The sequence below is a fragment of the Pipra filicauda genome, unplaced genomic scaffold, assembly GCF_003945595.2.
Source record: "Pipra filicauda isolate LSUMZ 115617 unplaced genomic scaffold, ASM394559v2 scaffold553_size308853_pilon, whole genome shotgun sequence".
NCBI lineage: Eukaryota > Metazoa > Chordata > Aves > Passeriformes > Pipridae > Pipra > Pipra filicauda.
This window is the reverse complement of record NW_024104702.1, coordinates 101109-128382: the sequence shown is the minus strand read 5'-3', so window position 1 is coordinate 128382 and position 27274 is coordinate 101109. Positions and strand designations below refer to the sequence as shown.

General features: G+C 37.1%; 1 protein-coding gene across 2 annotated transcripts; it reads right to left on the bottom strand.

Moving 5' to 3' along the window:
• Positions 1-26771, bottom strand: GOPC (golgi associated PDZ and coiled-coil motif containing). Of its 2 annotated transcripts, XM_027716295.2 has the most exons (9): positions 26404-26770; positions 13233-13397; positions 10741-10764; positions 7274-7449; positions 6830-6995; positions 5494-5589; positions 4573-4737; positions 3722-3902; positions 1-3209 (listed from the first exon to the last, which is right to left on the bottom strand). In XM_027716295.2, the coding sequence occupies exons 1-9, from the start codon at positions 26671-26673 to the stop codon at positions 3091-3093; spliced, it is 1362 nt and encodes a 453-aa protein (XP_027572096.1). In that variant the 5' UTR covers positions 26674-26770; the 3' UTR covers positions 1-3090. The 2 variants fall into 2 exon arrangements, with proteins under 2 accessions (XP_027572096.1, XP_027572097.1); XM_027716296.2 differs by lacking the exon at positions 10741-10764 and having other exon boundaries at positions 26404-26771.
• Between the last annotated feature and the right edge of the window lie 503 nt (positions 26772-27274).

Sequence of the window (27274 nt, the reverse complement as noted above, 5' to 3'; positions counted from 1 at the left end):
TGCAGAAGAGTATATTTATTTGCAGGCTAATAAAAATATATATTATATTCAGCTCAACGAGATGTATACATTTTTTGCAAAATGTTGTATCTGTTACAGAAATGAGAGTAACCCATGATGTAATTAAGTTTGGACAAATACAATAAATACCTTAATCTTGTCTGATACAACTGTGGATTAAAATATAGTGAGACAGATACAAACTATCTTCACTGCCAAGAACACACTTCTACAAAGGAAATACTATGTACAGCCTTTGATCAGACTTAAATTTATTGCCATAAAGCATTTTCCTTATCTTACATGCTTTTAATTAACAATGGTCCCAGATGCCAACACTGTCCACCTTTAGCTTAGAACACAATTGTCTCGCTGAAAATTTTAATAGGCAAGGAATTATCTACTAAAAAAAAGAATTGCAAAATTATCTTTAGAATATTATTTTATTTTTTTAAGTAAAAATATATATGCACACACAAGTAAACCATTTTACACTTTAAAAATAAAAATGATGTCTGAACACTGACTTCCCTCAGGAATTCTTCCAAGTCTAACTCATTCAACCCCTGGGAATCAGCAGGACTGAGTCTTCCAGTTACTGACAAAGGGAAGAACACGTATTTGTCTACTGAATCTGGAAATCTCAACTTGCAAAACTTTTCTCAGTTTAAATATTAATCTCTAAGCATCTCAGTATGATTACAAATAAACCAGCATGTTAAATCAGCTGGTAGGAAGTACAGAGTACATGGACACAGACTGTAGCGTCTGAGCAAAATCCTCCCATTCAAGACTTTCTAAACAAAATTATAAAAACTGTCGGGAAGGAAATCTGATGATAATTTATTGCTACCTGATTCATCTACTCCTAGTCATGTTCCTTTAGTTCTCATATATAGTCAAAAACAGACAAGGTAAGAGCAGAGAAAAGGGTCTAGCAGATGAAGAAGAGAATACGACATCATGTAAAACTGGTGGACAAGAAATGTTAAGAAAATAACTCTAGAAACATTCCCCCACTTCAGGCTAAAACTGATCAAATGCATTAAACAGAAAACAGGTGTGCCAAGAAGTAAGGAAGAACAAATAAATTAAAAATTTCACTTTTCCCTCAAATAAAAGGAAACCGTACAGGCAAACTTACTGCCTTTTTAAAAAGTTACACGACTGGTTGGACAAGCCTAATTTCTAAGAATTGCAGCAAGATTCCATAAAGCCATGATTTTCAAGGACAAAATGACCACTACTTAGCTTTGAACTATCCCTCCTGACAGAGAGGACATTGAGTGTTCCAGGCTACATACAGTTTCAGAATGCACTCTGCTTGAGTAGCTGTGGGAAAAACACAAATTTGAATGCAAAGTTCTGGCAGTGGATTCATCTGCTAACACACAGCCAACATGTCCTCAAGTTTTTGAAGCTTCAAAAAAAGAAACATGCCTGGGGACCTGTTTCTTCTTCACACAACTTTATTTTTAAATACTAGTTTCTGTTCAGTGAAAACTGTACAGCCTTGACTATTTTAAAAACCTTCAACAGTATGCTGTATGACAAAGACTATTATAAAAAATGAACCAAATAATGTTATTCCACTGAGTAAGTGGAAATGATGCACGCACGTATACACACACAAAACTATCGTGTAAATAGCGAAGTTAAGGGATTTATAAATAGCAAAATCTTTTAATAAAGTATATACATTTTTAGGCTTTTTCTATAAACATATATATATATATAGTGCTCCTAGGAGAGACAAAGTAACTGTGTTCTACATCACAATTTAGAACATAAGATTAGTTGATGTTACTCTAAAGGCCTTTGAGTTTTTTTCTTATGTATGTACATCCTACACAGTAACACTTGCAAAGATGTCTTTTCACGTTAGTTCCTCTTTCAATGTACAAAATCTTTTCACATTACAGTTCAACAGCCCACAGAGAAATGGGCAGGAAACACAGCACTGCATGCTGAAATAATAAGTGCGTTGACAATGTAGAGCTTGTTTGTGGAGTGTTCTGCACTTCACCAACAGATCTACAAATGGAGTATGAGAAACTGGTCAAGACACTGTCCTCAACATTGCTGTCTGCAGCCCTGTCATGGGCCTTTAGATGTACACCAATCAAAAACAATTTTAAGATATGCTGCTCTCACAAAGGCAGTAACATTTTGTTTCAACAGTAAGACAATTTTAAGTTAATAGGACACGGATAGGGCCAGACACAGTATCATTCTGAGCACCTTCTGTAAAGTACTGTGCACTCAACTTCCACTTCTTTAAGGATTATTTTAATGTGGAATTAATATGTTCAGTACCCATCAAAAGCACTGAGCATTTCATAAGGTAAAGCTAATAATGACCAACTCCATTAGCAGTAACCATATCCATTCAAAACCAAACACTACATTGACGATGCTCAGAAAAAAAATACCAAAGGGCCCACATAATTGTGAGTAATTTTTAAACTAATTTCACCTTTAGAACCCTGTAATATGGTGGTGAATTTAAATTAAAACAACAATTCCAAAAATCTCACTCATAAAATTATCATGGGCTGAAAGATCATGATTAGCAAGTAACCCACTACCTATTTGGGTTTTGATAGTCTTTGCTCCAATAAAAGCTCTGATCTGCCCCCATCATCCTTCTACGGTTTAAGCACCAAACTTAACATCAGTTGTCCCTTTAAAACATCAAAGGGTCAAAATGAAGCTGGCCACATACTATTCTACTTCCTTAGGGACAATCAATGAGACTAAAAGTGGAGTGTATTGAGGTTATTAATTTTAGAAATCCCACACTTTGGTGGATTACTCTTTTATTATTAAAAGGAATCCATTTCACATGCCATGTGTTAGGTAACTACTGTGTGTCACGCAAAAGACAGTTTTCCACATTTAGAATTGCTCACAATGAAGCCCTGAGGTAACCGCCTTTTTTCCAGGCAACAGTAATACAGTTCTCTTGACGTTTAATCATCCTTTTACAACCTACTCTAGTATATGCAACTTTAAGCAGTCAGTATTGATTATCAATTGCTCCCAAAGATGGGATTTGTCCAGTTGATTTTTTTGTTTGATTGATTGTTTTTAGGATAAAGACTCAGCAGAATGAGCTAATTTGGGTGCAGTGTCTTCTAATGAACCTTCAACTGAATTCCCCAGGTCTCCATTCTCATGTCCATCAATATTTGGCTTCTTATCAAACACTGTAAGATAAAAAGAAAGTTTATTTAAGGAAGTGAAGCAATATTGGGAAGGACAGATCAGTGATCCTTATTTCAGAAACTAGAAAGCGTGCTTAAATGACTACTCAAAGCTAACAGTTTTTTAGCAGAACGTAGTATGTCAGGAAAACGGGAACTGTTTGTTTACCTCTCTAACTTAACAATTGTATCTGATGAAGCCAACAACATTACGTGTTACTGGGCATTAACTACTCCCAGACCAGAGGCAGGAAAAGATAGGAATAAGTTTGAATTTCAACCTTTGGAAAAAAATGACCATGAAAAAAATCCATAAATTAATTCAGTTAATTCAGGTGTATCTAAGTAAACCAGGCCAAAGAGTGAGGGACCAACCAGAAGAGCTGACGGTCTATGAGTAGGTTAATTGAATTAACAGTAGATTAATTTCACAATGAATATAAAACCAGTGTTTTCCCTAAATTGGTTTGCATATTGAGAATTAAACTGCATATAACACATTTTAGAAGGTTTACCTTGTGAAGGTTTGACATCCACATTTGCATCTTTCCTATTAGAACCTGAATTTGCACCTTCCTCCAGTTCATCAAGGTATAAACGATAACGGTGTCCACTCTCATCCTCATATTCCACATTTTCATCATCCGAATCAACTTCTGGAGCAACATACACTACTTCAAATTCAATTTCACCTCTCTGAAATGCAATGAAAATTACAAATTTACTTACTACTGCACAGCTACCTAAGGATTACCAAGATGAGCTAGGTTACTAAAACAAATACATTTTACTATTGTAAACACATTTGCAATTGTGTTGAGTATTTTGGACACATATCTGAATTAAGCTTTTACTGACTAAAATAGTACAGCTCTATAGCTAAGCTGTATTTTTTTTTTACAAAATTATCTGAATTTCTTAGATATATTCTAATATATTTCAAACAGTGACTTCTAATGAGGAAGCCGTCTGCTAAATTAAACAGATCTGTTAACCATCTGAAAGAGGAAGGAAGAAGACTCTAGACCACAAAGAAACACTGTTTGGCTGGAGCTGTTCAGTCATAAAAGACTGAAGTGTATGTCCCTAAAGAATTATTTCTGTGGGGCAATGTGACAAACCGATTTCCATCAGCCTAACTGAATTAGCCAATACATGCATTTAACTGAACCAGTACTGGCCCAGCATTTTTCCTCCTTAAATTGCAAGACATAAGAGGATTAAATGTAAGGTGACACAGCCTCAGGAATCACTGCAGCTTAGCATTACACTGTGCTTAACAGTAAACATAAAAATTCAAAGTAATTCAACAGGCAGAACACAAGAAGCACCTAAACGTGCTTATGGATGACCGGTCCCAACTGACCTGTTGGGAAAGAATATTTACAGCTTCTTTATGTTTGGCATCTCTTAGATTAACTCCATTTACTGCCAGAATAGCATCACCAACATGCAGTCCTCCACATCGATCAGCAGGTTGCCCAGGATGGATTTCGGAGATCAGTATTGGAACACCATGCTCCTTCCCACCCTATTTAAGAAAAAAAAAGTATATTTTAATAAACTGAGATGCCCTTTAACATAAAATCAACATGCAGGTAATTGCTCCTAAAGTGCTTATTTCAACTTCTATTTTAGAAAATTAGAAATCATTCTTCAGACAAAAAGAATCTTTAAGAAGAACACATGCAATGCTTCCTTTAATTCTTCTCCCCACAACAGAATGGAATATTTCAAATATGTACTCAAAGAGTCAAAGGAGGTAATTTTGAATAATAATAACACTATATACTCATATACAAGCTGATGAAAAGCTGAAAACTTCATTTAAAAAAGCCTATCAGGCACCATATTGACTTGTAAGAAACAGTATTCATATTTAGAATACAAGTATAACAGACAAAATTTTTAAAATTCGTTGTAAAAAGTTTATACAGCTTTTTTTTAGGTATGAGATGCCAACACAGATACTTAGAAAAAAAAGGTTATAATCACAACAGCTAAGGTCTGGTAGTCAGGTCTCAGATTGCCTCTGCTCTTCTACACACTCACCACACCTGAAATTCACCACTGGCAAGTGTCTATACCTTAAACCTCAAAATAATAAGTTTGACATAAAGTAGCAATTATCTATTTTCTAATCTATCAAAATGTGTCTTCAAGTTCTATGACCATAGTTATGGATTTTTGTATGTTTTTTTCATATGTTCTAACAATACATTTACTGATCCACATATTTTACAGAAGTAGGACTTCGGTGTCATAGAAAATAAACGCAAATATTTACTGTGATTGAAATTCCTAAGCCTTCATGGTCTTCTTTAACTAGCAAAACTTTTCTGATCGGACCAACACCTTGACTCTTCTTTAAGGCATCAGGATCCTAGTTTGATAAAAAACAAACATAGCACAAACATGAATGTGTGAACCAAAAACTGATGCATTTCAGCATTTTGGTTTTTTTAAATTATATACAGGCACTGGATGAGCAACAGAGTTTTAGGCTAGCTCCAGGCAGGACAACTTACAGTGCCCCATTACAGAAACAGTATGAAATCAGAAAAGATTCTCCATCATGCACCCCTGATGAGAGTAATTATTTAAATTATTTTAGTGCTGAATGATGCACAACACAGAACTTAACTTCAAAAGAAGGAAATCACCCACATACTAAAAATATAAAGGGACTACATGAAGAAATGCCGAACACTGCTAAAATGTTACATGATGTAAACTCAACTTATAACTAACCAAATGACAGAAGAGGTAATACAGTGCCAATGAAGAGGTTGCTTGCTCAAGTTTATTTTTATTGTAATAAAACCAAACCAAACCAAAAGCCATTGAACACAAAACTAAATGCCAGACTAAATAAATCAAAGTATTGGTTTTTGCTTTTGTTAAGTCACTGACAGCATTATGCACACTCTTAAAATCACACACATATTTGTCTGCCAATATTTTGTATGCAATCAGGAACATAAGAAGTAAGACCCACCTGACCAACTAAGGTATTCAGAACAGATCAAAGTAAAGCACTTTCCTGAAAACATTTGGGTTTATGCACTGAACACTGGAGTGATTAACAGGACATGTGCCACACTGGGTGAGTTCTAAGATACCCACAGTGAAATGCTGTTTAAAGGTTTAGTTTTAAAAAGTACCTTTATGAGGAAAAAAACAAAACAAACCAACAAATTATTTTACAGTGTCAATTTATGTGGTCTTTAAAAAAAAAAATTAAATTTACTTCAGTTTAATCTAATCCTAAAAATGTTATTCTTGTTTTTTGTAAGTAAGTTAGCTCCACATTTCGAAACCCAGGTTACAAAATTATGCTGTTAAATTTATATTTATAAACACACATAGCAGAGGCTCAGTTTTCAGAAGGACTGGGTGTTCACAGGTAAGTCAAAGGAATTGTATCATCTTTCCTGTCATCTATAGGGACACACTATTCAGCATGGAACTGTCCCTCAGCATATAGAAGAATTATGCATTTACAAGTGACATTTGAAAGAACACAATATTAAAGTGAAAACAATCACAAAGATGAAGTAACTTGTGTCTGTTTCCCACAAATGGTGGAAATCCTGGAGGAATGGCTTATCTTTTCAACTTACATGACCTGGTGGTGCTTGCATTGGTCGTTTCAGATCATTCCGACCTCGACACGCTCTAATAACAGTTTTGTGACGGTGAAGGTGTATTTCTGCTTCAAGCTGATTCCACAGCTTGTCATGAGCGGGTCCTTTCATATCTCGGCCCAGTAACTGAATCTGCTGGACCCTAGAGAGTGACAAAGAGAGTAAAACAAGATGCTGTATTACAACCAAAAAAATCAATGCATTGTACGACTCATACACTTCACGTGGCTACAGCACACAGTCACGCAGCAACTACTGCAAGAACTGTGGGGATTTTATTTCCACCTTCTGTTCAATTAACTGGAAATATGAGACTTTTCTTACTTAGTCTTAACTTTGAACCTGCCTCTGGGGATGCAAAGGAAGAAAACAGCACCAAAGAACATCTCATGCTAAGGGACGCAGATTGACTTCACATACCTTCCAGCTAGCTCCTTATCTAAATACTTGGCTGCTAGTCTTGCTCCATAAACCTCAGCCTGGAGCACTGCTATGTGTCTACGAAGGGCTTCATTCTCCTTCCTCAGCAACTTCACCTCAGCTTCCAGCTGAGCTTCTTTCACTTTTTCTTTCTTGTTAGCTTCAAGTTCTCTCTCCTTTACAACAGCAAAAAGAGAAAAAAAAAAAAAAAAAGGAAAAATACGTTGAAAAGCCTTTATCCAAGTTAATAATGAAAGAGCACTTACTGTTTCTGCACACACAAACTGAAATTTTTCTCCTGCGTACAAGACATGCATGCAGTAAAAAAAAAAAAAAAGCATGGACTGGCACTACAGCTAGTGGTTTGCACACTATCCTATAAAAAGCTGGCAAAATTTAAGTAGACTAAATATCATCCTTACTTTTTACTGTCTTGCAAATGGAAGATTCAAAGGTAAAGAATACTATTTTTAAAATTAAAGGGTATCTATAAAGCCACTTCATATTTCAATTTGACCACATTCTTTAACTATTTGATGATGATGATGATGATGATTATTACGTCAAGGAAACGTTTAATAACGCCATGTGTCCTTAAAATGACAACTGTTTTCATGCAAACAACTGAGAAATGTCCAGCCAGAGACATTTCCAAATTAGAGTCTGAAGACCACATAAATAATGCCAGAGATTCTACACATAAAGATGCCCACCCTGACAAACTTAAAGGAAAATTAGTGCAAAATAGTTTTGTTAAAAAAAACCAAAACAAACTAAACAAAAACAAAACCCACACTAAAATCACACTTTAAGCCCTGCCCTCTGAAAAAGGAATTATGGAAACATAAATTAGTCCCACAGTGCTCCATCCCAAATGTACAGAAACATCACAGTTATTACCTTTTCCGATACCTAGGGCACTGGAGCAAAAGGAATTAGTATGCTCAGATTGCTAATCTACAAAATCTACTTTAAGGAGAGCACGTTTGATTACTTGTATCTTCATATCTTGCTCTGAATTGCTTTTACAAGGAGAGGAAACCCCCTCACCCCAAATAGGAAACAGGAAAATGGAAGAGACACAGGGTCTAATACTGTTTCCTTTAAAAAATGGCTGACAACTCAAACAACAATAAAAACCAATTTCACCATAATGCATTTTTGAAGACATTTAGAGTACCCAAAAAAACTCTTCTCTGTGCTTGTATCAATTACATTGTTAAGCAAATAAAACCAGGAAGTGCTACTAAAGAAGCAACAGGACAGATACAAAATTTTACAGAACTGGCAAGACAAATCTGTCGTCAAATTGTGAATATGATATTCACTGTTCCAAGCCTGGATATAAACCACTAATATAGTCAGTATTACCACATTTGAGAAATTATGCAAGGTTGGTCCTCCCAGAGAGTTATTTTCACAATAGATACATGTAAGCATTTATAGCTATTTGACAGAAAGTCAACTCTGAATTTGACGGACTCTACTATCTCCCTCAGCTGCTAAATACTTGTATCAGGTTAGACAGATGGATAGAGAACACCTATGTACGTGTTAGCCTAGCATAGTGCTCAGTAGGAGCAGCACAAAGACTGCTTGAAACTTGCATTTCACTTCCTGTCATTCCCATATGCACATTAGAAAACATGTCACACAAAGCCACTTAAGGTCTCTGGTCTTTGAGTTGAGGCTTGTCTTGTGAGAATGACTCTCTTCAGCAAATCTCTTTCTGAACTGCAGGATCACTCCTAAGCCAAGAATTTTCACTAATCTACCTTTCAAGAATAGGAGTTCTGAAGATTATACCAATTCTTTCTACTATTTTGGTCTTGGGCTTTAATTCACAGCTACTGCCAGTAGCCAAAGGGCAATTACAAGAATTCAAGAGTGCAACCATGCTGTGTTGTCTCTGCCACACACCCTGGCAGTGAGAAGGGTCACAGTTCAGATATAACACCTGTTTTACAGTAGCTGCAAAGTCCATATACAGGTACAGTGCCCCTGTTCACTATGTACATATTGCCAATATCACGCCAAGGTGTTCTAAACAGGATAGGCTCCCTGTTCGTACACATACTGACTTTTAGAATGTCTTTTATTTGACAAATATAAAAAGATAAAGACTAGAATTTAAGACAGACATATTCCAACCTGCTTCAGAAAATTGTATTGTTGAAGCAATCCAAGATATTTGATAACAGTAGCAAATTTCATGCAGCACATTTTACTGCATTTATACAAAGTATCCAGCTTACACACTCTCATCAGGACTGAAATTTTCCATTGATTTTCTCTGAATTTGGTTTGTTATTTAAATTAAATTCAAACAGAAAGCCAATGTTACATTTCTAAGTAGAATCACTTTTAGTCATGCATTTTAAATGTTAGACCTAAAATACAAGTAACAGTGCAATCCTATAGAAGTATTTTCTTGCTATTTTCTCCATTACTACAACTAGTGTTCTATGACTGAGGTGGAAATGGCTTCACACCCAGAAGCCATTCTTTTCTGGACTGTCTCCAACTGATCACCACACGAATTTAAAAAAAAAATAAAAAAAATCAAAAGGTTTGCAATACGGAATCTCTGATAATGTACTGAAAGAACATATCTCGTTTTGAATGTCAGGAGATGTGACAAAAGTCCCAAAAATGCTTCAAGAAATCAAAGAAGTTACAGAATAGTTTCATGTTTTCTAGTGTTGATAGTATGGCACAGGTTCTGAAAATAGAAAACATATTTTCTGTTGGTAATATAAAAAAAAAACTAAACCAAAAATGCAACTGCAAGGTTGAAGATCAAAGCTTACAGTTACCACCTATCCTATGGCTTTTCAAAAAGCAAATACTGAGTAATGATAATAAAGTATATAAGATAATAAAAGTGGAAACACTTTTTAAAAACCTTTCAAGTCTATCACTGAGAACAACCGAAAGATAAAAGTCACCTTTGCTTCACTTTGTCTTCTTATCTATGTATTATCGTGTTTATATGCTTTTGGCTGTTGCACAAGACAGTACATCATATTAAATCAGATCCATAAAAAGAATAGAGAAAAGGGGAAAAAAAGGAAAAGTTGACAGGATTTTTTTACATACAACACGCAAAATACTTCAGATTACACTCACAGATGTGTACAGTGTTTATGCTTTAGAAATTGTATAACACATTTTTTGAGATACTGCCAGGACAATCTTTCACAACGTCAAGCTTCCAGATATCACCTCAAATTAGCTGTAGCAATAATAAATAAAACATATACAGACTTAGGAAAGAGGGCACCATATCTAGGAAAGAAATTTAAAATGCAAAGGAAATTCTTTACACAGCATCTTGCCAACTGTTAGGAAGAAAGAACAAGCCAGATCTGTTTTGCCAGTTTCTGAGGCCAACAAGCATATAAGTTGTTGCACAAAACAAAAGCACTGCTTAAACATAAAGAAAAATTGGCAATCAGCATACTTACCATTTCATCCACAGAAAGGACAGACTTAAGACAGAAGAAAAGAGTTTCATAATTAGAGAAAAAGGCAACAGAAACCTCAAGAAAATGCAACAACATAAATTATTTACTCCAAAAGACATTCACCAGCAGACTGTATATTTTATTAGAAGCCATAAAGAACAAGCACTCTGCTACAATTGTATTTAGTAACAATTTTGGTATTTTGCAGTAGAAGTTATCAAAAGCTTAGCCTTATTGTAGCATTAAAACCAATATTTTCTCCTAAAATACCAAGTATCTCTATATAGAATAGTGAGGTAATGCAATATACATGAAGGTATCACAAAAAACCATTCTGCACTATAACATCTGTTATGCAGATAACAGATTTTTTCCTTTCAGAAGGAATAACAAAATATGTGTTACAAGAGGGACACAAAGGACAGCAAGAAGTATCAGAAAAGGTATATCAACTGCAAAACTCGAGAAGAAAATTCAACTAGGCAATTGCATATTTTTAAAAAAGAAAGTGTTACTGTCATTGGAGTGAGATTCACCACTCCTAAAAATGGATTCAGCCTAGACTACATAATGTTATCAACTGTTTAGCAATATAAACATTTTGAAATGTCTTAGTTCACCACTAGGTACAAATTTATAGATTACAGCGTATACATTTATGCTAAGAGTCTACATACAAAAGAAGAGTGTGTCTCTCAAAGAAAGTCAACTAGTACAGAACTTTACTTCCCCATTACACATTCTGTTGACACAGTCCTTCTTTGCCCTCAGAGGCTTTCTGACTGCCAGAAGGTCAGTACAACAGTTTTTATTTACCCAAATATCACAATTCCCATTTTATTCTTATTTCAGCAGCCTCAGTTTTGCTTGTTCTACCTTCACAGACCTTTACAGCTCGCTTTATCTTGAAGAGTTTAAAGTTGAGCTTCTGTCCATAACTATGGATTCCCTAAAGGTAAAGTAAAGCAAACTCCAAAGACTAGTTCTGATATTTATAAAAAGGAAAAACTAAGGGAAATTAAGGAGAGAATATCAGTCTAAGCTGTTAACAAAATTCAACTTCAGCACAGATAAAATCTGAAACTATGTAGAGTAAAATGTATTTATTGTCACCTGTGGGAAGAAAACTGCTGTCAACAGATTTAATATATCTTTAGAAATTGTTTATAACAAGGTAAAGAGAAACAAAAAGGTTAAAAGTATTACTCTCCATGTCACTCAAAAGTTAAGTCTAACTAATAAAATTTACTCACAGTGATGTGTTGACTTAAAATTTTGCTACATGTAAACCTGTAGCCTAACAGTTACAAAATGCTTATTAACAATTTATTTAACTAATGCTTATTTACAAACCCATAAGAATTATTAACAGTTCTAAATAAATTTCATCATACTTAAGCTATAAATCAGTACAGAATAAATTATGTACAGACAATCCAGAAAATATTATTCTTATACTGAATATACAAGCGTGTAGCCCTAAGAAGATTCAATTACAGCTTTTGGATCTGAAATAGAAGAATTTGGGTTACTGCTGTTATTCAGTGATTAGCCTAGACATCCTTTAAGCCTTATAGTCTATTACTGTGTTTTACTGTACATTAATTAACAAAATAGCAGAAGTATCTAATATTCCACATATACTGTGACTAGGTATTTGCAACCCAACTGTGAAGCAATTTTAGAAACAGTCAGAGATAGACTTGGATTCATGCCAACAGTTAGAAAACATATCTCTACAACACTACGTTACTTTTCTAATTTACAAAGTCTTAGTGTTAGAGCCTGAATTTGTGCTGTGGTAGTAACAAGGCAGACTAGGCTCTGGTTACCAGTCAATGCCAACTAATTGCACAGATTAATTATTATTAACTTTTGGTGTGCTTCGCAAAAGGACTGAGTTTCCAAAAATAATATTGTACAAAATTATCAGTGGTTTACTGAGTTCTTTTACAACAGTCTGCTGCATGTAGTAACTGCACCATCCATGCATTCACAGTACTCTTAAAGAGAAAGAATGACCACAGAGAGAGGACTGTGATGCCATCTACTCTCTCTCTCTTTCTGCATGGCAAACCAATCCCATTCTTACTCTTATCAGACTGTTATTACAATAAAAACAGTTAACTTATCTCACTTTAGGCTTTTGCAAAATCTGTGAAAATTTGGTTCTGTCTGTTTATTGGAAACTATTATCTTTTGCAACTTCAGTCTCCAGAAAAGCTCTATAAATCACCAAAATATTTTCTTATTTTACTTTAAAAAACCACTATGTAAAAACAACTTCTCAAATTCTAATTCTTTATTCTGACGTTATTTATGTTGTTTTTAATGGTTGCTAACAACCAGCCATAAATATTACTTAAAAAAGAAAAAGCTAACATTTTCAACATGAAAATCTGTAATCAGCTTATTAACACCTTCCACTGAAAAAATTCAGTCAAGAGAGGGAAAAGAATAATATAATCCTAGATTTAAGTCACCACACTCACCAGTTTTGCCTTAATAGCCCCAGAATCAACATTCTGACCAGTCTTGGCATGTAGCTGAAGCTGAACAGCATGGAGTTGCAAAAGCTGATCATGCACTTCCTTTTCCAACACTGCTTTCTCCGCCTGCGTTTCTGTCAGTTCAGACTTCAGATCAACTAACTGTGCCTGTGAAGATATAATCCATCATAGTAACGAGCAATGACTAAACAGAGTCACCAGAACTATGATACATAACACATCATTTGTTGGTACATGCATGTTATACATGGTGTATACAGCTAAGAGCACACGCTCTTCCTCTGTAGCCCAACCTAAGCACTGGATCATTTGCAGAATTTTCTCCCCAACTGCCACAAAATTAATTTACCCACAAAAGCAGCATCAAACAGCCCTACTGCCAAAAGCAACAACAGCTGAGTTCTTCCTCATGCAGACAATGACATGTGATGCTGATGTCCACTCCAAAACAGGGAAATGGCATTAAACCTATGTAGGGTGTACAACCGTACCAATGTAAACACAATTTTAAACTGTAATATTATTAAATCTTACTGAAAAATATTGATCAAAGCAAAATGACATTTATTTATGCAATGCTGAAATCAAATAATCTTATTTACAATTGGTCTATTATCAACAGCTTAACTGAAACAGCAAATTAGGTGGGTAAACTAGAAGCCACAAATTAGCATGCCCCTAGAATGGACATGTAGAAAACAAAAAATAGTTAGTAACTCTTGAAAAAGTGGTTTCGAGACATTTTAAAACCAGTTTTCATGAAGGGTTTATATCTGGAATAAAAGAACACGTTTACCGAGTTCCTTTTATCCTTAACTTCAAGTAGCATTTTATAAGACAAGATACATATATATGAGATTTAAAGCTACTATTTGCAAAAAAACCCACTCCCGAATACGATTTCAGGGGATTTTTAGCTAAATTCCCAGAGCATATTTTTGCTACCAAAAAATTTGGAACCGAAGAGCAAAAAGGAAAAGCCACTAACTCTAAAAAAAAGCCCTCTCATATTAAAGCAGGGTATTATAACAACATTATACTAATGTTCAAATTCACAATGAAGATATTCATTGCAAGTTGCAAGTTGCAATGCTCGCCCCATTCAACTACATAAATCACTGCTATAAAATGTCTGTATCAGTTAATGAAAAAAAAGCAGGAAGGATTTGACTATCAGTAGGGAGTACTTACTGGGTCTAACATTAGGTACATAATTTAAAGGGACAGCCTCCTTAAGCTTCCAGAGTAATTCAGACATAAGTAGGCTTTTCCAGAGGTGATTCAGAGCACCTAAATTAAAGTGCAATTTGATGAGATGGGTCAAGCCAATCTCCAGTTTGCTGCTGCCGACAAAAACATCTCCCTTCCCACGTTTAGGTGGAGCCTCAACAAACCAGGCTAGCATTTACTTTTTGCCAAGGAATGGAGCTGCATGCATTTCCACCTTCCAACTGCCAGAATGACAAAAAAACTTGAAAAATTTGTAAACCCTTGCAGAACTCCAAAGCAGAAATTGCCTTCTACAGAAAGATGATACTTTAAATATCACATAGTCAAATAGTTTCAGAGAAATGGGTTACTTACAAAACTGCACTGTTTTCCCCAGTGACCAGCCATGGTTACAGTCTCTCTGCTGTGGATTATCTACCCTCCAACAAAAGCAGACACACACCTGAACTAATGTAGCAAAAGAAAATATCCCTGGTATAAAAGGTAATGATATGGTACAGAGCAGACAACAAAGACTTTAATAATGAAGGCACAGTTTGTCCCAGTCATACTTTCTGAATAAGAGTATTTTGTTATTATTACATAAGGTACATATCACTTCTACTCAAAAAAAAAAAAAAAGACCACTAATGTCTTCCTCCTTTCTAACAGGTACTTACAGCTCACATACTGACTTTTATTGCTTTTTTTATACATGTAAACACACTCTCTCATCTGTTCTAATTCAAAATACCCGTAGAAGGGTAAAGTGGCAGAACAGATAAATTAGAGCAGTTTAATATGTCCAGCCTCACTTAGTAGAGAATGACAGACAAAACAGAGTTCTGGTGAGGGAAAAAAGAAATAAATTTATTTCCCTGTGCAAATTACAAAGACCAATGACAGCTACCAGTTTTGTGGCATGAATGATGCTCCAAAAGTATCACAAAAAGACTGTCAAACTCATAATAAAAAATAAAAATTGTACTCTGTATATGACCTATGGTTTAAATTCATGTCCTGCTGTTTTTATCATAAAATGGTCTGGTTTGAAAGGGATTGTACAGATCATCTAGTTCCAACCAGCCTGCCATGGACAAGGACACCTTGCACTAGACCAACTGCTCAGAGCTCCATCCAACCTGGCTTTAAACACTTTAAGGGATGGGGCATCTACAACTTCTCTGGGTAACCTGTTCCAGTGTCCCACCACCCTCACAGGAAAGAAATTCTTCCTAATATCTAATCTAAACCTACTGTCTCTCAGTTTGAAACCATTCACCCCTGTCCTGTTACTACATGCTCTTGTAAAGTCTCTCTCCATCTTTCTTGTAGGCTCCCTTCAGGTACTGGAAAGCCTTAATAAATAAAGAGAAGAAAATAAAGAGAGCAAAATGAGAAATAGTATGAGCATACATCATGGAAATAATCTGTTTACACATTATGAAAAGTCACAAATCTATCCCCAGGTACAGATGCAGACACAGGAGACATTCCAAAATGCAAACACAGCAAAGCTGGTTTCAAATCCTGTGATCACTTCTATGAAGGCTGACAAATCTTTATATTATTTCACAGAAGTCTTTGGTCAGCTCATTTAATTTTCCTTTATTTTACTCTTACGAGCACTATTTTTTACCCAAATTCCTTCAATTTGTTATAAGGGAAACATATGGAAAGACTGCTGGAAATTCAACAGCTCTATATTCAATTTTGGAAGCTACTCAGTAAAAACCAGACAGGGGACAGAGACAGCAGAGGAAATGATGAGCACGAACAAGAACTATCAGTAAGGCTATTCCTTCCTAGAGCATCATTCACTGCAGGAGGCAAGGGTTCTACAGAAAAAGATGGTCCCAAATAATACAATTTTAATATTTCAATTTGTATAAACACAAGGATAAATTAATGTTGCACAAGCAACTGTACTAATCCTTCACTGGCAGCTTTTTTGGATGTATTCTCCAATAAGACTGTCAAAGAGAAATGTCACGTATATTGATGGTCACCTGCAACTACTCTAGAATTTGCAGAGAAGTCAGCTGTGGGCAGAAGTAACAAACACCCAATCACAGGAGACCGTTGAGCTTCAGGGTCAAGAGCGTTCAGGAAAAGCCATCAAACAACAAATAGAGAACACAAACTTTCCTTGGGGAACAATAAAGGGCAGAGGGTGAAGAGAAGGTAGTGTGTTTACTTTCATAACATCCCTTTAACTGTAACTTGCTGATTCAGCCAAAAATGGAACTCTTCTGGGCAGTATCCAACTGTGCAGATTAGTACTTATCACTCATTAGCAAGTACCATACTGCAAGGTTACACCTGCTAACTCATTTGTGTCTATGCCCCAGCCAACACGCAGCTAATAGCACAACAGGACTGTGGTTCATGGAACTAGGATTTAATCATGAAAACCTACACCTAGACCTAGATGAATCAAGGACAAAGGACATGAGAGGTAGAATTTGCACAGCTCTTTTTTTCCTTTTATTCTGACATATGTTGGCAAAGTCAATGCCTTTTGAGATATGCTCATTTGTCTCTGACTCACTGAAGTCACGGATACTTTTCTCTGACCAAGATCTGTAACTGGAATTCGGTGCCAATGGCAATAGGAAGTGCTGGTCTGGACCTTACAACAGAAGCCAAAACTTACTGAAGTCAACTAGAAAATAAGCAAGTTTCTTAGTTATTAAAAAGGAAGTCAGGCTCGTTTCAATTCTCCACTTTCCCCACCTCTCTTGTCATGGACAACTTTTCCTGAAGTGCTCTGAAAAATGCTTCAGTTAAGCACTGCCTGCTAACTGAGAACTCAGAGAAGTTATGTAAATGAGTCAGCATGGAAAACATTAAGCAAAAAAAGAACAGCATTACTGACATCACTTATTCCTAAGTACCTCACTCAAGCTTGTTCCCTAATTTATCAATAATTATTAAACACATTACTGTTAATTCTTTGTACTTATTGTCCCTAGTCCATACACTGTCAAGTACACAAGACATGCTTCTTGGTTTCTTACCTTTTTTCTCCTCACTGTTCGGAATAAAAAAAAAAAAAAATACAACAAACTAACCTTTAAGAGTGATCTGATCTGTCTGTGGTGCAGGGAGAAAAGCCTGGTTTTCCTTCTCCTCCATAAAGTACTAGTAAACACAGGGTATTTCAGAAAGAGCTACTGCTTCAAATTATTGCACAAGCTATTTCTAAATTCCACATGAAAGTCTATATTTGAGTAAACTGAAGATCTTAGTCAAATTCACCAAATAGTACAACTCAGTATTTATCTTCCAAACAATCTAACATACAGATGATACCAGAAAAAGAGTTTTGAAAGGCTAACTAAATATTTACTCAGTTTTGGGGCATACTTTGTCATTTACCAAGTATTTTGTATTTCCCATTAGTTTATAACATATCATATAATTTTTTCATATCATGGTCTGAACTCTCAGAAAAAATACTCATTTAGTCACCTGTATACTTTTCATAGAAAAGTGAGCATTAGAATAACTAACCAAAATTATTTATTTCTGTAAGATCTCAGAGATACACTCAAAGATCGTATAATAACTTTATACATTGAAAAGATTAAAAATGTGACCTTGTCCTGAACAATTTACAATGTAAATATGTGAAGGAAACAAAGAAAAAATGTAAGATAAAGAGAAGCACAAATGCAGAGCTATTTGTGTGTAGAAGTGCACAACAGGAAGCAGATAGATGGCAGCTAAAACCACAACTTACCACTGCTCATACCCATCACTGCTTGAATGAGGCACTAAGATACAGCAATATCACAACCTCTTCAGATCTAAAGCATCAGAGGGAACACACAGAAACAGAGTAAACTTAAGAGAGTGGGATGATGGTGACTAACAGGTCATGTCAACAGGAAACAAACCCTCACTACTGAAAGGGAAACCAGCTGCAAGGGGTGAGAGGCAAACTGAGAGACGACATCATTAGACAAAATAATGACAGCGTTTTTGGGGAAAGCTTTTTCATTTTCTGAGCTATCACTGCAAGAATTTCTGCGGTATGAACAAGAGTTTTCTTTGAGCTAATAGATACAAAATCTACCTATGACTTATCCATTTCCCAGAGAAGAGAACTCAAAATACAGCCAAACTGAATTGGAAAGGTGGGCCATAGGCCTGAATAGCAACACAGTGGCATTATTCACCACACCAATTAAAAATGAGAGGAAGACCTGAAATCCCTCAAAGTGTAATGAATGCATTTTTTGGTATATGAATTTCTAGCTCAAAAAAAGACTAAGCATAATCCATGTATTAGAAAACTCATATTTTTCAGCAAAGAAAAGCCAGACACATACAAAATTATCCATCATATTACCAGCCTCCAGTGACTAAAAGTCATAAGCCAAACACTCATCAAATGCCTTTAAAGTTTTCGTTTAATTTCAGGCCTTTAGGGTCCACCTAATTCATTCTCATATCAAGCCTTCTAAACTCATAAAGGTCTGAAAACTGTCTTTCTAAAGTGAAAGATTATTTTTCCCACCATATAATCTCTCAATGCCAGCACTTAATTTCAGAATTTCTTATTTACCTAAACAAGACAGTCTAGTGCCATCATTTTATCTCTATGTCTACATTTCTCCCTATTTTGCCTTCCTTCCCTCTTGAACTGAATTAATTTTCAAGATTCAAACCAAGCTGTTAAAGAGGTAAAGGTGTGTATGATTAAAGTTCCTACAACATACAAGTTTTGCACAAAACAGCTGCTAGTAGTAAAGAGTGAGGGACTAGTGCCCTCACAGAAGGAACACTGGGACGAGTCAGATCTTCAGCTAATTTGTTTAATCTACCCAGAGACAGGAGGCAACAGCCCGGTGTCTGGGCAGCACAAGTGCAGTTCTGATCTTGAGACTGAGCTGCTCTCTGTCCAGCCAACTAACCAAAAAACATAGGTAGATGAAAAGGCAAAGGATGCTGTGACGTGGAAACTCGTAGATCATGGGAGAGAACGGGGAGTGCCTGAATCAGAAGGTTTTAGTGACTTAAGAAAATGCTCAACACTTCCATTAGGACAAGTCACTCCCCACAAATCAGCAGGGCACAAGATTTCCAAGCTCCCTTGATTCTGTTACTAATAAGACACCTCCACTATATATACACATATTTTTAATAGCTAATTTTACAGGACAGATCCCTATCAATCTTGCCAAGGGATCAAACCAAAATTCACAGACAAATCAAGTATATGAGGTGGTTTTACTTCTTCAGAAGAATGTCCTCATGTAATCTACACGTGACTCCAAAACGTTTACCAACATACATGTTTATACATTTCAACATTGACTCCTGATCAGGACTATTAACTTTCTGATATAGAGGCTGCAGGATCTGGGATCATGAAACACAACAGAGCATACTACAATGCTTATGCCCCCATATATGCACAAAAAAGCAATATAAATATCAAGATATGACACTAGCATATTTGCCTAACATTTCATTCTGGGGGCATTTTTTTAAAGACAGAAATGTCATTTAAATTAAAAAAAATCCCTAATTATGCTTTACAAACAACAAAATCATTATTCCTAAGTGTTCCCATAACATTAGACAAATGCAGGACAGAAAACAATTTTTCAGGATGTGACAGCTGCAGCTCTTACAGCCTGAGGCCTAAACACACTCACAGACACCCAAGTGGCATTGGTTCAACAACAACAGAGCCTGCCGTGCACAGTTATGAACCACACAACCCACCTACTACCAAGTTTTCAGGGGGAACTCTAACTTTGCATCAGCCCCCTGATGGGAAGCAGCTGAAGCTCTTCATGATTATGTTTCTCTAACTGCTACAAAAAAGGACTGTCTCCATTATCTCACCGGCATCACTTCACCACTTTGTCTACAGCTCTCCAAAAGACAAGAACACTCTACTCTTCCTCAGTCTTGACTATTTGGTTCTTCCTGTCTGCTAAGCAACATTTGCTGCAATTTCTCACACATCCCTATTAAGTTTAATGGACTATTTTGAATAAGAAACCATGAAACAGATCAGAGCCCTATAAATCTCACTGTGCTCCTTGCAAAACTGAACAATGTGACAGCACTGTCCAAAATGTTTCTGAATAGATGATTCACTTAGGAGTCAAAATTTTTGATGATAAATCCCCCCCAGTTTCAACATAATGCTTACCACTTGTCAATGATGCCAATGTTTCAAGAAATTATTTGAAAAGACTGTACTGACAATTTTTTAAATTATATTAAAAGTTTTTATTTCATTTTTATTATGACCCCAAAAAGGACACATGACTTATATTTTTAGCTAAAGCTTTAAATTTAATAAAATGGTCTTTATCGTGTGGCTAATAAGAACATGAATGACAAAATTGATGATTACTGATTCCCTAAATAAACATTACAGTTACAGTAGTGTAGCTATGTAAGTAGTCATGGTAAAAATGCAGTGTATGATATTGAAGACGCAAATGAACTGTAAATAAATTTAATCCACTTTTATTATGTCTCATACAAATTACAAAGCACATGAGACAAATTAACCTCTCTGTTTCTTAGATTCTATTCTGGTCCTGACAAGACATTCAAAAGACCGGTCAGCAAATTAAAAGGATGCAAAACAACATTCCTCCTTTTTTATCTTCTCTGCTGAAGATTAGTTTTGGACACATAATTGTTCGCACACTTTTCCTCCCAACAATTAAAAGATAATCATAATACTACATGTAAAGCATCTTAAGAATTTGGTTTCCATTTACAAAAATGGATACATCAACCAACATTTATACACCAGTCACTGACCTTTTTCAGCTCTATCATTAAAATACCTGTTACTGCAGCAATCTCTTACCGTTTTCACTTTGCTTTAGGTACTGTTTCTTGCTACCGTTTTACTTTGTATTTGACTGTTTCATTCTGTTTACACCTACTTACAGAAGCACAAATTATTTTTTTTTTAATCACTACTTGTACACTTCACTGCCAGTGACAAATTTCTGACTGCCTCACAAAGACTTTTTTTGTCAGGTTGCCCATGCTTCTGATTGTTTATTAAGAAGACACAAATCTGTTCTTAGAAACCATGTTGGTGGTTTTATTATCGCCATTATTTTGAAAGCCATACTAGCTATGCAATGTAATTCAGGAAATAAAACTATGAAATATAAACTACAATGCTGGTTCCCTCTCAATTTCTTTTTGGCAACTCCCAACAAATGAGAGAGAGAAAAGGAAAACCCTTTCTATATGCAGACTGAAAATGAAGTAAGCTAGTTCAACTTGCATAGAATTCCAGGGCTTCTGATACAGGAAAATATGAATTAAGTAGAGGTGACCTCTTCAAAAGGGCTTAATTATTCTGATAAAAGTTATATGTATCAAACTAATGACAATTTAGCATATAAACCAACTGGAAAATGCATATAAATCCATATTTCCACTTCCTGAATATGTGAAAACTGTTCACATTTTAGGATATAAAATAAGCTGGATCAAATATCATTTTTGTGGTTTTTTCAAAAAACCACACTCTATCCAGTACCAACAGATTCTATCCAAAAGAGAAAAAGTACTAAGAGTCAAAAGTACAATCAATAAAATAACACCTCCCTAAATACTAGAAATATTAATGAAATGTGAAAAAAATTAAACAAGTTCTTGCAACTATGCTCCCAGTTTTATATACATATTTCATATGGGGCAAAGAAATATCTTGGTCTTCAACAAGTGAGTTTCTCAGTGCAAGATAAAGGGGGGAGGGTGAAAAAAATCCAAACAGACCTTCCGAAGAAGGTGAAAGGTCCTACCTTGGTTTAAGAAGTACTATCAAACAACAAAGCAGGACTACAACTCTGCAGTGTGCCCCGTAAGACAGATTCACACACTGTATGAAAAGTCATCACACACACAAAGCCACCTACATTTAGCTTTTTCAGTTTGCCATTGGGAGGGTTTATATATAATTTTTATATATATACACATATATATTACCTACATTATTCTACATATGCTTTAGCTGAAACAGCAAGGAGTTATTTACAGAAGAATTCAGCTTATAGAAATATGCTCCTCTAAACCTGCTGATTCCAAGTTAATCACAGACATAAAACTACATAGGCAATCAACTTCTTAGACATATATATTTTCTTTAACTTCAGCATGTACATTGTCTTAACACAACTGCCAAGATACAGGGTGTGCTCCATCAGACATTCCTTTCTAGCTTGTTCATTTAAAATTGCAGAATCAGATTGGCAAAGTGCCAGATTTAAAGTCAAGCTCAGTCTTCACTGGCACATTGACCTACTAACTTTATTTCTACAGTACTGCACTACATGGAACTTTTTGAAATGGACATTCAGACAATGCCATAGTCAAGTCACAGTCAAACAGGAAAAACAAAAGCCTATTAACTGCTTCTCAATTAAATACCTACTGAAATCTCACACACTGACTCCCAGCCTGCATCTGCTGATTAATATGGCTTTCCAAGAGACAGAGCACCACAAAAAAATCTCCTTTAAAATGGCTGTCATCTCCTTTTGTTCTAAAAGCCTGAGGCCCTGACTGTCCTCCATCAAGATACACTTCGCTATTTTTTCATAGTGAAGTGAAGCTGATCTCAGAAAAGACAGTGGCTTCTATTGCCTAACACTTTTTTAAGCTTTGATAAGCTACTTAATTCAACTTTGTCCTACTGTGACCAGGAGGAAAATCATGAAAACAAGTCCTCCTTCCCTGTCATACCACTAGTTTAATTTAAGACTGCAAATGTTATTAGCACAGTAGTATGTTTATGAACTTTCACCAACCTAATGCACCAGTAAATTTATTTGCATACATCCCCGGTGCATCTGCCATACCTTCAGGCTCCTGCTAAAAATAACTTACCCCTGAATTGCCAACATATGGCTGCCTCTTTGGAAACTACCATCTTCCTGGAACACATCTTTCACTATTCAGGAACATCCCTCATACAGTATTTTATCTGGATTCAACTCTCTAGCAGTAGGTGTACATCAAGATGGCAAAAACTTTTTTGAAAAGTCCTACAGCAGGAGCTTCCATCCACCAAACTAAGCTGTGCCTCTTAAAACCAATTGTACGAACCAGAGAATGCATATTAAGCTGACAAAGTGGATAAATTAAAGCCTGAACTGCATTTCTTTATTCTTGCCTGTAATATTATAGTAAGACCCAACAATTTTGGTCAAGGAAATGGAATCCACAAACAATAGAACAATATTCATAATTTTTTGTTATTTTTCTTTATGAAATAGTATCAGTCATTCAGTAAGACAAGATCAGGCAAATGCAGCTGCAAGAGTAAGTTTAATCAAACTTAGCTTCAGTCAAAGTATTATTTTAATTCAAACAGAGGTGTATTTCTGAAGATGGATCTTATTGGCTTGAATAAGTGTTTGTACCTAAGCAAACTCTTACTGATGACATTTTTATGAATGTGATGAAAGCTCTGTATAAAAAGTACAAGTAGTATAAAACTACACTTGTGGGTTATTAAGAAATGACCACAATCTTAAAACTTACATTAAATACAGTAACTTGCATTATAAAAAAAAAACAAAACACTGATCACACCCTAAGCTCCAGTACTGTTAGTGATTTCTTTCAGAATACGTCACTGTACCCTTCATGTTGGACACTGTGGCTTTCCACTAGACATCTGGGCACATGAAAAGACAAGACACTCAGTTTAAACAGAGCAGCTCCATCTTTTGGAGATTTTAAATGGCAGCTTTCATTTCAAGTTTATGACTTCAATAAACATGAAGTCCTAAAATTAGCAACCTTCAAGGCAATACTAAAATCTTCTAAAGGTTTACTTGAAAGAAAAAAACTCCTTTATATGTATAAGGCCTAATATTACTCCTAGTAATAAAAATATTCCACAAAATAAAAGACTTTTTATTCACTTCAAAAGCATTCACTCTAGACTAGCAGTATCATTTTTATCAAACAATTACCTCATAGACATAGATATACACAATAATTATGCTAATTATTAACAACTGTGCTCCTTTGCTCTTCAACTCATATGCGATTTAGGTATAGATCTTCAGTTCCTTAGGTGCCCCTGATAATTTCTTAAAGATACAAAATCTTTCAAGATCTGAGTTATATAATTTCTTTTAAAAACATTTAAGCTTGAAACAACCTTTCATAGAAACATTTACCAAGCACCAACCACCAACCCATTCTCTTAAAATATCCTGAAAACTCACCTACTTTACAGGTCTGTACACAAAACCCACCATCTCTGCATAATATGCAATAAACACTGATTATCTATCTACTCACAAATCTTATTTTACTACACTTATACAATTAAGCCTACAGTATAGGTTGATAGTATATATATATGCAACATAAACACAAAGAACATAAACATCACCACAGTAAGCATTCTGCTGAAATAAAGAATGTGATTTAAAAAAATCCTAGTTTAACCAATTCTTTGCTCTACTCTGAAATATTCTAAGCCTCTTTCCCATTACAATGTCTTCATACCAGGAAGAAACCTGAGTAAAATCAAAGCCAATCTACTTACTTTACTTCCTACTGAAAGGCATAACTTCAGAAGACTGCTTGAAGACTCTAGAATTCCTTTATTATAATAAGTGTGACACAAAAAAATGAAAGAATGGAATTCTGTCTATTGAAGCTCTTACAAAGCACGTATCTTCACGGTTTCTCAGAATTTCCCCCCTTACTCCTATATACTTACAAGCTAGTAGAACAATAAATAAAGCTTTAAAAAGTATGGCCTCCAACAGATACTGAAGAAACTAGAGGGCTTTATTAGCCCAGGGAAAAGGTAACTGAGGAAGAAATATCAACAGCCTTCTAATATGTTACTGAAAGACAAGCAGGCAGTTCATATTCCTGCCTGTTAAGGTCGAGACAAATGACAACACTTACTAAACCAAAGATGCTTAGATTGGACAGATATAAAATGACCACAAAGTTTCCAAGAATCTCCTTCCAGAGCACTCCAGTTCTTGCACAAGCCAAAGGACCCTGCCTCTCAGCAGCATCAGCACCAGACAGCTTGGCTCTGTCTGGTGCTTCTTTCTTCCCTCCCTGACTGAAACTCTGGATCAGGCAGGAAGAAAACTTGCCAACAGGAAGGACAGTTACTATTCTTCTGACAGAACGTGTGACCTCTGCTAATATCTTCAGTCACTAAGCTTGGCAGAGATCTGCTTTGTAGTGTGAAGGGACAAGAGGACCTGTCAAAGTCCATCCCCAATCCATTTTTATGTTTTCTTTACTTGTAAGGAGGAACAATGTCCTCATTTTGACTACTGAGACTAAGCTTTAAGCACCTTGATCTTGTCTTTGTCCCTTTTTTAAAAAAGGCTTTCCAAATTCACAAAATCCACTAGGACCTCCAGACTGAGTCCAAGCTATGACCGAACACCACTCTGTCAACTAGACCATGGCAATAAAGTGCCACGTCCAGTCTCTCCTTAAACACCCCCAGGGATGGTGATTCCACCGTCTCCCCGGGCAGCCGATTCCAATGTCTAAACAGCCCTTCCCGCGAAGAAATTCTTCCTAATGTCCAGCCCAAACGTTGCCTGGCACAGCTTGAGACTGCGTCCTCTCATCTCGGCTCACCAGGGACTCAATGCCAACAGAAGACGAGTTAGCAGCATCTGTTGCTCAAGACTCCTGTTTTCCACATCCAAGAGAACTCCTTTGGCACGCACTGCTCCATGCCCGCGCTGGAACAACCAAACCCAGAGGGAAGATCGTCACGGCCAGGCCCGAATCCTAAAGCACGGGGCCTGGTTCATCCTCCCCAGTCGCTCGCAGGGAAGGGGCAGGAAGAAACCCGGCCGGGCTCTCGCTGCCCTGGGGCACGGCTCGGTCCCCTCCCCGGGCACCCCGGGGATGCGCCCCGGCCCCGCATCCCGCTCACCTCCAGCTTGTGGTTGATCTGGGACACGGTCTGAGCCTTGTGGCAGAGCTGCGCGAAACACGAGCTCAGGCTCGTCATCTTCTGCCGCCCCTCGTACGTGATGTCGGCCTGGTCGGGGTCGATCTCGCCCAGCAGCAGGTCCACGTCCACGAACGCCTTGTCGAACTCCTTCTCCAGCACCTCCAGCCAGCGGAACATGGACACGCCGCCGCCACCCGGCGCCGGCCCGGCCGCGCCCGGACCGCAGGGACCACCGCCCGCCGCCGACATTCTACCGCTGCCGCTGCCGCCCCCTGCCTTCGCACGGTACTGCCCCGCCGCAGCCGCTCCCGCCCCTCAGGACCCGCCGCTCCCGGTCCCACTCCCGGTCCCGCTCCCGGCGCTGCTCCCGGGGCAGCCACGCAGGGAGCGCGGGCACGCGCGTGCGCGGCGGCCGCCTGGCGGTGTGGCAGGCAGCACCTGCCGAGCGCCGAGCCCCCGATCGCGCCCCGGCCGCGCCGGCAGGGGGCGCTGCGATCCCGCCCAGCGGGGGCGGGAGGGGCCGGGGGCGGGAGCGACTCGTGTCTGTCTGTCCCCTGTCCTCCTGTCCCTGTGTCCCCATGTCCCCGGCCTGGCCCCCGGGAGCGTCCGCGCCCGACCCCCCCAGGCAGCGGGCGTGTAATTGTAATTATCATCATCATCATGGCTAGGCTTCGCGAACGAAGATTTGGGAAGGCTCTATCCACATTTGCTACAGGCACGCTGGTGGCTTATGAGGCCAATACGTGACAGACAAATCCGATTGCAAAAGGCACAGCAGAAAGACTCCTTAGATGGTGTATTCTGCAATACACGGTTCTTTCTGCGTTGCCTTTTTTCCTCGAGGGTGATC